The sequence below is a fragment of the Bos grunniens genome, chromosome 15 (assembly GCF_055505025.1).
Source record: "Bos grunniens cultivar Pamir isolate PY7600 chromosome 15, Bosgru_T2T1.0, whole genome shotgun sequence".
NCBI classification, from domain to species: Eukaryota; Metazoa; Chordata; class Mammalia; order Artiodactyla; family Bovidae; genus Bos; species Bos grunniens.
In genome coordinates this window covers 23,961,647-23,974,108 of record NC_141179.1, presented here as the reverse complement: position 1 = coordinate 23,974,108, position 12,462 = coordinate 23,961,647, and the positions used below count along the sequence as shown (strand labels likewise).

The window sequence follows — 12,462 nt, the reverse complement described above, 5'->3', positions numbered from 1 at the left end:
CATCATCTAGCTGACTTTTTATAATGCAGCAAAAATCCTTTCACCAACTCACAATTTTGTCCAGCCCCTATACTGCTTGCCACATAAAACTAAAACTTCCTTTAAGGTCTGCAACAATTCTCCGCTAATTCACAGCTGGCATCAAATGCAGAGCCTAACACAGCAGATATTCCATTGCTGTAGCTGACTATACCCTTAAATATTTTAAAAAATGATTTTTCTTACATCCCCAGTAGCACCCCCTCCTTTGTTTAGCATTTACGATTTTAATAAGACCTGTGCCAACATCCAGTCTGCTTTCATTGCTCCTCAATACCAAGGATCCTCCAGCTAGACGCATCTCCTCCTACAGAGAACTGGTCCTTCCTCTTATTTATCCTGTGTCCGGGAGCTTGAGATCAGTAGCTCTGCCACACCTTTTTCCAGACACAAAAACCAACTAAGATGATTTTTGGCTTTCTGAATAATTCTCACAATTACTGCCTGCCTCCTTCTCTCTAGGCACTTACTCACACAGTATCTTTCAGGATTTCCTACCATCTGAACTAAGTGTCTTCGCCCCAGCCATCTGAAAGCCTCTGCAGGACCAGTATAATACACTTAAATGTATTTTGTTTTTCCCCTCGGCTTCCAGCACAAACTCTGCACATCCCATTTACACCTGTTTAATAACCATTTCAAACAAAACCTCCAAGGAGGATGAACTTTAAAAACAAATACTGAGTTCCATTCAGTTTAGTCGCTCAGTTATGTCCAACTCTTTGCAACTCCATGGACTGCAGCACACCAGGCTTCCCTGTCCATCACCAACTCCCACAGCTTGCTCAAATTCACGTCCATCAAGTCGGTGATGCCATCCAACCATCTCATTTTCTGTTGTCCCCTTCTCCTCCTGCCTTCAATCTTTCCCAGCATCAGGGTCTTTCCCAATGCATCAAGTGGCCAAAGTATTGGAGCTTCAACTTCAGCATCAGTCCCTCCAATGAATAATCAGGACTGATTTCCTTTAGGGTTTGGTTTGATCTCCTTGCAGTCCAAGGGACTCTCAAGAGTTTTCTCTAACACCACAGTTCAAAAGCACCAATTCTTCAGAGCTCGCTTCCATTATCCATCTTACATATGTGTAAGATATTATCCACCTTGCATATGTGAATTAGTTAAGCTCACCAAGACCCACAGTGCAGGTGTCACTTTTCCCATTTTACAGAGAGGGCGAGCTCAGAAATGCAGCAACGTGTGGAATGTCAATGACAGTGACTTTGACCTAGACCTGTCAGACTCCAAAGCTCTTAATACTGCCTACCACTCCCCCCTTATTTCCATCAGATCCAGAAGCCAAGCAAGTTCACCTTTGCTTGGCATGTACCCTGATGCTGTGCTAAGTCACCTCAGTCGTGTTTGACTCTTTCGACCCCGTGGACTGTAGCCTGCCAGGCTCCTCTGTCCACTGGATTCTCCAGGCAAGAATACTGGAGTGGGTTGTTATTTCCTACTCCAGGGGTTCTTCCCAACCCAGGGATCGAATGCTTGTCTTCGATATTTCCAGCCCTATAGGCACATTCGTTACCACGGAGCCACCGGGGAGGCCTGGCTGATCCTATATGTATTCAAATTATCCTAACCTTAGAAAAGGATGAAATGCAGTCAGAGAAAGTAAGTTACAGTCCAAGCTTCACCTGAGTAAATCACTTACTTACTCTCCTAGCCTCAGTTTCTGTTTCAAGACCTAACACAATCTGGCCCGGAGAATTGTTTTTTCTCCTCATCTCTGGCCATTTCTCCCCAAGCACCCTACACTGTTCCCTAGATACAACTGTTATATATCCACGTCTCTATGCGTTGGTTCTACTGAATCACCTCTTCTTCCTCCTCCATCCACTGAAGGCAAACTGACGCCCCTTACCCACCTCAAGGGAGCCCCAAGCCGAATTACTTGTTTCCTTCCTTGTGCTCCAATGGTATTTAATTCATGTCTGTATTTATAAGTACAGGATGTCTCCCCCACACTGGATGGTAAGCTCCAGAAGCAGAGACACGCCTTACTCGACTCATAACTGAAACCCACCACAATTCCTGAAACTGTTTGACCATCACAAGGTTTCAGGAAAGTTCGCTAAATTGAGAAAGTCAGGAATGTCTGTTGTGATTCAACCAAGATTTGTTAAGCAGTCAATCAACCATGCCTTCAACTAAGAGGAGCATCTGTCCTTCCTACTTCACAGAGAGGTTTTTAAACGTTACCTGTTTACCTCCCCAACTACCCAAAGATGGATGTCCCCCTGATAATATCTCATAGCACCCTGCTCCTTTTCTTAGTTTTTAATCAGAATATGTAACTATAAAGATGTGCGTGAATTACTTTAACGTCTATATTCCTCCACAGTCTTAGACTGGAAGCTCTATACAGAGATGATGTATGTTAAGCTTACCACTGCATTCCTAGCACCCAGCACCTACTTGATTAATATTTACCAAATAAAAGATATGAAGATGAAAAGACACAATGATCAAAACCTCTGTGAATTGTATACAGATGATAAACCAGATACACTAATTAGGATTACATATCCAGTTTATCCCCTTTGATGGCTACAACAAAACCATCAGTCTCTTCTCCAGTATCCTATGCCTTTAGTTGGCAAACCTCTTCCAGCCTCACCAATAGGGCACTTATGTTTGACTCATCTCAGTAAAAAGAGCAATTACCTTATTTTTATTCCAGTTTGTAATTTATAAAAATATCTGCAGTGAGACATATTTAATCACCTCAGTTCTCACTAAAGACAGTCTATAAAATATAGGTCAAATAGCTTTTTCTTTTCAAAAATAACTTTGATTTTGATACATGGCTCTCATCTTCAAAGCACTACACAAACAACCTTTACGAGGTACAGGTACACGCTGGAACAATTAGTTTGTATTCTCAGGCGAGTGGGCCCAGGCAGGCCAACACAGTTGTCATGGCAAGTCAGGTGTTTGCATGGACTCCTTAGCTGCATGGGTTCCTTCCAAGGCTCGGGGGGCGATGCGGATCTGGTGACATGTAACTGTACTCACAGTCAAAAGCAAGAGAGTTCTGAATCGCCTTCAAAATCACAGACCTTTCGGCCCCATGAAACCCAGAATCCTTTTGCTAACAACTTTCAACTTCCCAAGACCCCCTTCTCTCTGAAGTATTCATAACCAACAACATGGCAGGCATATTTAAAACAAGATTTTTAAGAATCTAGTTCTAATCAATGAAATGCAGTATTTTAACATCCTTTTTTAAAGTCTATCTAAAAAGAGAGCATGATGTCTGAATAATTTTTTTTCTAGATCCATATACACCCCTCTTTCTCTTTAATAAGCACAGCTCATGTGCATTCTAAAATATTCACAAGGTCTCTAACAAGGAGGTATTGCTAATTTTCCCACCTCACAGAAGAGGAAATGAACTTAGAGAACTGAATTGACTCACCCGGGATCAGACAACTAATAAAGGATCTATGTGCCTGGGGTGTCACCCGAGGGCCACCGGCCACTCTTAATCTCTAGGCTCTCCTACTCGCAGGGTTCCTTGACAGCAGAAATTAGGTCATCACAGTGCTTTGTAATTCGCCACAGAGCTGATGATAAAAAGCTGGCACTCAATAAACATATTTGATGAACTATTTAAGAGAATACCTATTATAACCCAATCCCTACTGGCATGACACCACTATGAATATTCCTAAATGGTGAGGTAATCTGATCTCTCAGGAATGGTACAGGATGGAAAACAGGGCCAGATGTTGCCAGGGTTTGCAGCTACAAATCAAAACGTACTCAGTGAGCATATCCAGTGGAACACAGGTTAGACAAAAGCCTGTCAAGTCCCACCAGTGAGGCAATCTTTGAACTGAAGTCACATCTACAATCATATCTACATATATCTGGAGAAAAAGAATGCCTAACAGGTTTATTAAAACCTTTAAAACACACACATGCACAAATACACAAGACAGACCAAATGTTTTCTTCTTCTAGCACAGTCCTCTTTGAGTGATTGCTTGGAAGTCAAATTAATTCTGCAGGAAAGAAAAAGTGTGGCTACCTAACTGAAAACAGTGAACTCAGTGGCTGCGTGTAGACACGGCCTAACAGCATATCAAGTGTAGTGTATTGAACGTGCCTGAAAGGCCGCCATTGGCACCCACACCAACATCAAAAGGCAGTGCTCCTAATGAGGATCTTCAGCCAAGAGACGGTGTTTCAACACGGTGAAACAAAAGGGCATAATGGCACCACTGGCAACGCCAAATAATTTCCATCCCTGTACAGCAGCAAATGGTTTTCAGTGTGGCACTAAGATGCAGTAACAAAAAGGGCTAGAGTTGACATGCCTCTGACCTTCAGATGGCCTTCTGCGTGGTACCACTCTACAGTAGTTAAGGACATTTGCCTGTATCGCTGATGGTAGGTTCACGACACGGTTTTCTCATATGAGAAACTCTGGATCTCATAGAGACCTATTCATCAAGACTCGGAGAGGTCCTTGGGTATTCACTCTTCCTAAGAGGCCGACTCTGACAATACTGCTCAAAGCCTCATTGAGTATTTTAAGAGATGTATAAAATCCTTCTCTGAATCGTATTGTTTCTTCCTTTTTAACTAAAGGAATCTTAACCTTGCCTTCTTGATTCAAACCTCAAACAGCCGTTATCATTATATGGCCTGCAGAGTCAAGTTTTCAATGTGGTTTAATTTGTAATTCATTTTTAAGGTTGGAAAAAAGTGCTATGTATAATTTCCTGCCTCTTCTTTTAACATTCCAGAAGTTTCTCAGCCTATATAGTGTTAGGTGAATTGACGGATTAATAATACCTAAACTGAAGAATTATCAATTATGGAATTTACATTTAAATATTTATATTGATAGCATAAGACATGTGTGTGCTCAAAACCTCAATACTTAAGTAGCACAGGAGAGCCTTTTAAAAATGGCTTTGTCTTCTGCCAGAGTGACTGTTCCCAGAAGACTGACAAGGGCAGGTGCCAATCTCTTCTCTCCTCTCCCTGCTGACTGGTTCTGCTCTCCGGCACCGCAGAACCAAGATCAGCAGGGAAAGTTCAAACCGTTCATTAGCAACAGGTAGTCAATCACTTACTTTTCACCAAGACAGGAAGGACTGTCTGTAAAATATCTTTGGAGGTGTGCCATCAGCACTGAAGTCCCTTTCAGTCTGGGAAGCAGCCCCCGTCCTTTAACTGTGAAGACGTAAACTTGGGGAATTCATCAAACTAATATTAAATAGAGGCTTTGTCACCTTAAAAGACTCTGCTTGGATTAGAAATTCTGAAGTCCCTATTTCAAGCAGTGTGAAGTTTACAAGATACTGTCTGTAATTTACAAAACTAGGTTCTGCAGCAAACAAAAACATCTGTCACGTCAAAAGATTAGTATTTGAATGACAAAATGGTGCTATTTATTTTGAAAGGCAATTAGGATGTTCCCTATGACAGAAAAAAAAATACAGATATAGATCACTTACATTAAATAACATATTACCTATCTGAGGAAGCTAATTAATGATAAATGTATTCTAAAGAAAAGTGCTATGCAAAACTCTCAAAATTGGGGGTTTTTTCCTCTCTTATTGCTGCTTTGACTAAGCACCTACAGTCCTTGAAAACAGCACATCCACACCATGAAGTTTTTTGCAAACAATTACTACTTTAATTCTTGAACTATCAAACTCAAGAAACAACCACCATTTAAATCAACAAACCCATAGCTTAATCAATTAGCATAGAGACTTCGATGAACCACCTTATGGAACAAGCATGTGTCCTGCTATTTTAACATTATTTTCAAAAAAAAAAAAAAAAGATTCTTGGTAAAGGTATCTGGGAAGAAGTCATCAAGTTTAATCTGTCAGGGGAAGACAGGGGAAGCTTCTTGAAAAACTGACTCTACAAAACAGTAAGTGTTAGACTATAAGATTCCCTGGTGGCTCAGGAGTGAAGAATCTGCCTGCCAGTGCAAGAGATGAGAGTTCAATTCGTGGGTCAGGAAGATTTCCTGGAGAAGGAAATGGCAGCTCACTCCAGTGGGCTTGCGAAATGCCATGGACAGAGGAGCCTGGCAAGCTACAGTCCTTCGGGTCGCAAAGAGTCTGACACAGCTGAGAGATTAAGCACAGCACAGCTCTATTACGTTCCATTAAACTTTGTTCAGAAACATACATTACTGATCTTAAAATGAAAACTGATCAAAAAAAATTTTAGCTCACCGTAACTGTATTGACAGCAAATTCTGCTGAAACATATCTTAATTCATTTAGAGAATGATATCAATATGTATTATATATATACATGCAAGCCAGCTTTTGGGTAGCAAAGGTGCTCTTTGTTCTTAATCTGGTGCAACTTATTAGAAAACCAGTCCTGATCACTCCCTGACTCTTCCAAGTTGGCAGAGAATTGCAAAAATTATCAAATAAATATGACTTAACAACCATTCCAGATCATTCAAGCAATTTTTCCACAAAACATCTAAAACGGCATCACGATAAACTCAAATGTGTAATTCCACAACCTTTCACTTTATTACTAAGGAGCAGAAGGCACCAAAATGACAGCAGACACAATTCCTTTGGTATATTAAGATGAACACACCTTACATTTACATTTTCATGTGTTCCCAGCCGGGCAGTGACTTAACTACCATTGTCCCTGGAGATGCTAGAATATTGGAGGCAAAAAAACAAACAAACAAACAACAACAACACTAAAACCTGTGTGTATGTGTGTGTGGGTGGGAGAGAGAGAAAGAGGGAGAGAGAGCAAGACTGCTCTGTTATTTCTGTTTCTGTCCTGCCCCTCTGACTTGAACTCTACATTGGTTTTTTCAATGGTGAAAACAATACTTTAATGGAAAATTATTTCTCTTTGGAAAACCGCTCAACTTCTTTCTTTTGTTAAGCAACCTTGCATGTGTTTCTCGTTCGTTCTGCCTTCTCCCCATCCTCACGTTACTAGGGCCCCCGAAAGACGATGCTTTCATTCCAAACACTGGTCAGAAAGCCACCCATACCTTGGCAGCCAAGAACAGCCAATCTGGGATTCCCTGGGCGTGTACCTGCTATAACTCCCTAGGGAATCCCGACACCAAGAGCTACACCCATCAAGGGGTTGGGGACATTTGAGCGATCCCCCAGAGCCCCTCAAAGATCAGGTCTGTATGGTCATGCCCCCACCTAGGGAACAGAAGGCCCCAGATTCACACAAACACACTCGTGCGGTGCAGGGAAATCAATCGCGCGCCGGAGACCTACCGACACGACGTGAGAAGACCTGACAGGGCGCCCCTGGCCACCGGGCAGTGGGCACAGAACCAGGGGTCAGCCGGGGTTGGCCCCCCGTCGGGAGGCTGGCCCCCGCCGGCCAAAGCCCCGCCCCCGGCGTCGCCCCCGGCCCGAGGCGTGCCGGTCAGCGCACGCGCGTCGGTGCGCCCAGCCTCTGCGCCCTCCCGGGCCACACGCTCCGGCCCAGACGGCTCGGCGTGCGCGCGCGAGCCCGTGTGTGTGTGCGCGTGTGTGTGCCAGAGGAGCGGGAGGGATGGTCCAAGCCGGCGTGCAGGAGGCGCGAGTGGGCGAGCACGGGCGGGTCGGCCCGGGAGACCTTCCTGTGACCACCTCGACTCCATGTTATCTCCTCGGAAACTGCGGGTCTGGCAGGGGGCCGGCCGCAGGGCGGGGTTCCTCCCGGCCTGGGCTTGGGGGGTGAGCGAGACCGTTAGGCTGGCGCACCGGGAGACCGTGCTGGCAGCCCCGGGCCGCCACCCGCGCCGAAATAAAAAGCCTCTCACAGCTTCCCGCCCAGCCAGCCTCTCTCTGATTGGTCGCTGGAGAAGAGACCCGAGTTGGCTGGAGGCGGCGGCCGCGCGCGGCTCTCGTGCCACCCGGGGAGGGGGCGCGTTGGGTGCTCCCCGCTCTCCCGCACTCCGGCCGGGCGGTCTACGGCCGCTCCAGCGGCGCCTGGCAGCGGCGGTCGCAACACACAGACCCCTCCGCCCGGCTCTCATCGGGCGCTTCTCCCAGCACACGCCCCCCCACCCCCCAGCCTAGAATGTCCGCCCACCCCACCCAGCACTCTGCATCCCCGTCTCCTTTATTCCCGTCCGTCAGCTCCAAAACGCAAATCCTGGGGCGGGGTGGGGTGGAGTGAGGCAGGGTGGGGTGAGGCGGGGTGGGGTGGAGTGAGCAGCTGGAGGGGAGGGTGGGCACGCACAGAAAAATCTTCCAGGGAGGCTAGGATGGAAATACCCCGAATGGGGAAAAAAAAACAACAAAAAACCACCTCCCTCCCGGCCGCCAAGGTGTTTTGGGCGGCGGCGCGGCCCCCTCCACCCGCGGGAGCATCACTACTGTCTTCCTCCTAGCTCCCTATTGTTCGCACTTTCCCAGGATCGGGAACCTCGCCCAAAGAAAGGAGACTGAGGCGAGGTGTTTCGAGAGGCTACCTGCCATTCTTCTCTCGCACCGTGCAACACGGAGCTCGCGGTGCGTGTGAAGGCACACGCGCGCACACACGCGCGCACACACACACCAGGCAGCCCCGATCACGCCCTCCTCGCCCTCCGCCCCTCCGCACTTCCTCCTGTCAAAACGCAGCGCTCGACCCTCCCATCCCTCCTTGCTCTGGGCCGAGAGCAGGCTTTGCAACTAACCAGCAATTTGGCAAATGAAAAACTAACGTCATATCGACAGGGAGGTGCAACAACGGCCACACAGCCCTGAGATTCTGCCCATTTCGCCCCATTTTTGCAAACCGTTATTTCTCCGGGGCGGGGAGGGAAGGGGGTAGGCGCAAAGGCGGCGAGTCCCACTTTATTAGACCCGGGGAAATAACGATCGCGGGCGGTTGCCCCGGCCTTATTGTTCACTCTTCGTGGGGCAGGGGCTGAAAACCCCTTCCCCACGGAAGCCGAGCCTGTGTGGCTGCACCACCGAGCTACGGCATCCGCCGCCCGCTTTCGGGGATGGAGCGCTGCCCATCGCCGGCGCGACCGCAGCGTCCCCGGGAGCGGACGGTTCGGCTCCCAGCGCCTCGGGCACACAAAGTGGGAAGGGCGGGCGCGCTGGAGGGGCGCCCGGCGCTCGCTGCGAGGGGAGGCTGTCCCGGTCCAGGCAGCCCGGGAGGGCGCGGGGTTCGGCTAGGCTGCAAGGACGACGCGCTCCTTCCTCAGCTCCAGGAAAATGAACACCCTTAGCATTCCACGTAAAACCACCCCCAAATAACAGCGTTCCTCGGGGGACGAGGAGGGGGCAGAGGGCAATGAGCATATCAAATTGAGAATAATAATTTTGAAAATGTACCTGCAGTTCCCAGGAAAAACAAAGTCCAGATGAGATTCTTAGTTTGCAGCATTGTAATCTGCTGGCCGGGAGGGATGTTCTTGCCGCGGTAAATTCTCTGCCCCCCCCCCTTGCAGCGAGTGTGGACGGCGGCAGAGCAACAGACCTAGGGGCAGACAATTGCCAGGCTGAGTACGATTATTTTTGCAGAATTGTTTCCTGCCAACCGCTGCCGAGATGCGTTCACGCGCTGATCGGAGAATGAGTGACAGTCCCAGCCTCAGCACACTAGCAACTCGGAGATCCTTGCGCTGGCCCGGGTTCGCTTTGATGGAACTGGGGATGGGAGCTGGGGGCGGGGGGCGGGGGTGAGAACCTCACTGTGTCCTTCCACCACGCCGGCCACAAATAGTGCCTCACATCAAGGAGGTAAGAGAGACGGGAGGCAGATGCGGCCGCCTGCAAAACGTGGCCTGGAGCCGCCGGAGGAGTCGGGCTGTTTCACACGCAGTCTTCCAGGCAGAGCTGGGATTTCTTCTTTTCACAATTCTCCCAAGCCTCCGCGGTCCTTAATGCCGTCCAGCCTTCTTTCATCAGGAAGCTTGGGTACTTTAATAACTAGTAGATAATAAAAAGAAAATCTTAGGTTTGCGTAGGGTTTCAAAGTTGTCAAATCCTCCATTTAGATCTTAAGATCCTTGAATTATAAGAATAGCCTAGGACTTCATTTTTTTAAGTGCAGGAAATTAGAAATTTGGAGAGGGATGGGGATCGCTGTTGTGGGGTTTGGTTTGGGTTTTGTTTATTGGTTTGTTCGATGCTTGTTGTGAAGTTTGCCTCACAGAGGCAACAAATCCCAAGGGAAGGAGATGGGAAGCAACTGAAGTTAGGAGAAAAACGCAGATGTTTAGAAGGGCTTTTCAGAAATAACTGAAGGTTTTCTTGTTTACAAATGCTGAAAACTGTTATAAACCAAGATTTTTTTTTTAAATGTAGGTTTTATAGTATAGGCACTGTATTAAATAGTGTTTTCTTACAAGGGCTACAACCTCAGTTCTTATAGACTTTAATAAAGATCATCACTGAGGTACCAACACTAAGAGTTTCAATGAATCTTCCAGCTGTATTTTAAACAGAAAAGGGTGGAGGAGCAGGGTGAAAATAGGCATGTTTCAGCCCCTGAGCAAGGCTTGAGTGTTTAAGGAACAAAAGGTGAGGTAGAATCAGGAGCTGGCAGTGTTCGAGCTGCTGGACTAGCCTATTAGCCTAGCACAGAGAAACCCTCCCAGTGGAAGGCTGCCTGCCTATGTTCAAAGCACCAGTAAACCAACATCACCATGCACTCCATTTTTCTTCAAAGGTCAGACTCTCCACTGCTGTATCACTCTTTTAAAACCTGTTCTCTGCTGGTTAACCAGCCAGCCTCCATTACTGGAGAGGCTTGCACTCCCCACTCCCCGACCCCCCCCCCACCCCCCTCCCCGATCTCCCCACCCCCGTGTATTTGACCCGGCCTGCCACACCAACAGACTGAAATACACGGGCACCTAAAAAGGGCTTCCTCCCCCAAATCTTATCTTTCACAACATTTGCTTTGTAATAATTCCCTCATACCAACTGTAAATAATTTTAAAATACATAGAAGTGGAAAGAACTAAAAATATCCCCCAAATCCCACAGATTCCAGAGATACCCACAGCTTTTCTAAGTCTTCTGTAAATGCATATGATTTTTATCATTGACATAGTCTAGTAGAGCTTTGAATGCTGTTCATTTTCCCTAACATCTCATGATAAGCATTTCCCCAAGTTGTTAAAAAGTCTTTTGAAATCTTGTATAGCAATGTGGTATTTCTGCATCTCCAAAGTTCTTCAATGGTTTTAGCATTGCTGAATATTTAGATTGTGTCCAGAGTTTGATAATATAAATAATGCTTTTTGAAGTCTTTTGGTAAATATTTATTGAGCAACCACTGCGCTTAGCCTTGTGCTGGGTACAATGAATTATATAGTTACTGTTGTTGTTTTAATGGTTGCTGTATTGAAGCCAAGCATCTTTGGCTTCAGACATGAGGTTCAGCTAACATGTAAAATTGTCACATTAAGCCTTGTAAACTTAAGTGGATAAACATATTAGACTTTTTCCTAAGGAAGAGACTTGATAGCAGGGAAAGATGGGGAGAACAGGCCTGAGGGGGCAAGGAAAACGGTGAAGGTTGGAATACCTAAAATATAATTTTTCTGTTTCCAATTTTACCAAGAGTGAGAGACACACCCTTCTCTGCCAACCTCCTTCCCTATAGCCCCTATCTGTGGAATTAAAAGATTCCTCACAGTTTTTCCCCAAATGTCCCTATTTTTAGCTTTTCAACACAGGCAGGTGTGGAAATCCTATCTCACTTCAGCATGACTGAATTTCTTTTTTTTTTCCCCTCTCTGTCTCTCTCCAGCCCCTCCCTGCCTTGTAAGGCTGTTGCTCTCTGTTGTGATGACTCATTCTAGAATTCTGGCCTGCAGTCCTTCCAGTCCACACTGCATGTGTCTCTCCCGTGTTCTTTTAACAGGATCCGTCACTTGTATCCAGTTCATCAGCTCTCCACTTGTCAGTGCCCACATCTCTGAGTTCTGGGTGACAGCTCTTTCCTGAACCTCACTTTGAAAGGAGACAGAACTGTGTCCCTACTCAGACCTCTTTCCCCAGGGGGGTCCCAGGTTGTCAGGTCCACCGTAATGAGTATCTATCGTGTGACTATCCAGGGATTGAAGCAGAGGAAAGAGACACTCAGGACTGTTTCAGAGATGGAGCTTCCCTAGTAAAATGGAGAATGGACTATAAAATCAGCCATGGCAAGAACAGCCGGGAGGCCCCAGTAGTGCTCTGAAAGGGGTGGGTCCTGATCCAAGACAGTGACCCTGGAGAAGGAGCCAACAGGGTGCAGATTTGAGAACTGTTTCCGAGACAAAAAAGGTGGAACTTTGGAACTTTCTGAAGGTTGGCGTCTATGGCAGGGGAAGAAATCAGAGTTGCTTTCATGCAATAAATACATATTCATTCTTTCACTCAACAAATACTTATTCAGTATCAACTAGGTGCCCAGCACTGTTCTAGACACTCAGGACATAGCAGAGGACAAAAGAGAATC

At 46.6% G+C, this 12,462-nt stretch overlaps 1 protein-coding gene across 23 annotated transcripts in view; it reads right to left on the bottom strand.

Moving 5' to 3' along the window:
• The window catches only part of NCAM1 (neural cell adhesion molecule 1), a 363,617-nt gene extending 353,813 nt beyond the window's left edge, over window positions 1-9,804 (bottom strand). For 13 of the 23 annotated variants that reach the window (XM_086339232.1, XM_086339240.1, XM_086339233.1 and 10 more), the window contains exon 1: window positions 9,342-9,733. In XM_086339232.1, the coding sequence (XP_086195358.1) occupies window positions 9,342-9,393 (52 nt within the window). In that variant the 5' untranslated portion in view covers window positions 9,394-9,733. Of the gene's footprint in view, window positions 1-9,341 lie in introns of all 23 variants that reach the window. The other 10 variants (XM_086339236.1, XM_086339237.1, XM_086339244.1 and 7 more) reach the window with 1 other exon arrangement.
• Between the last annotated feature and the right edge of the window lie 2,658 nt (window positions 9,805-12,462).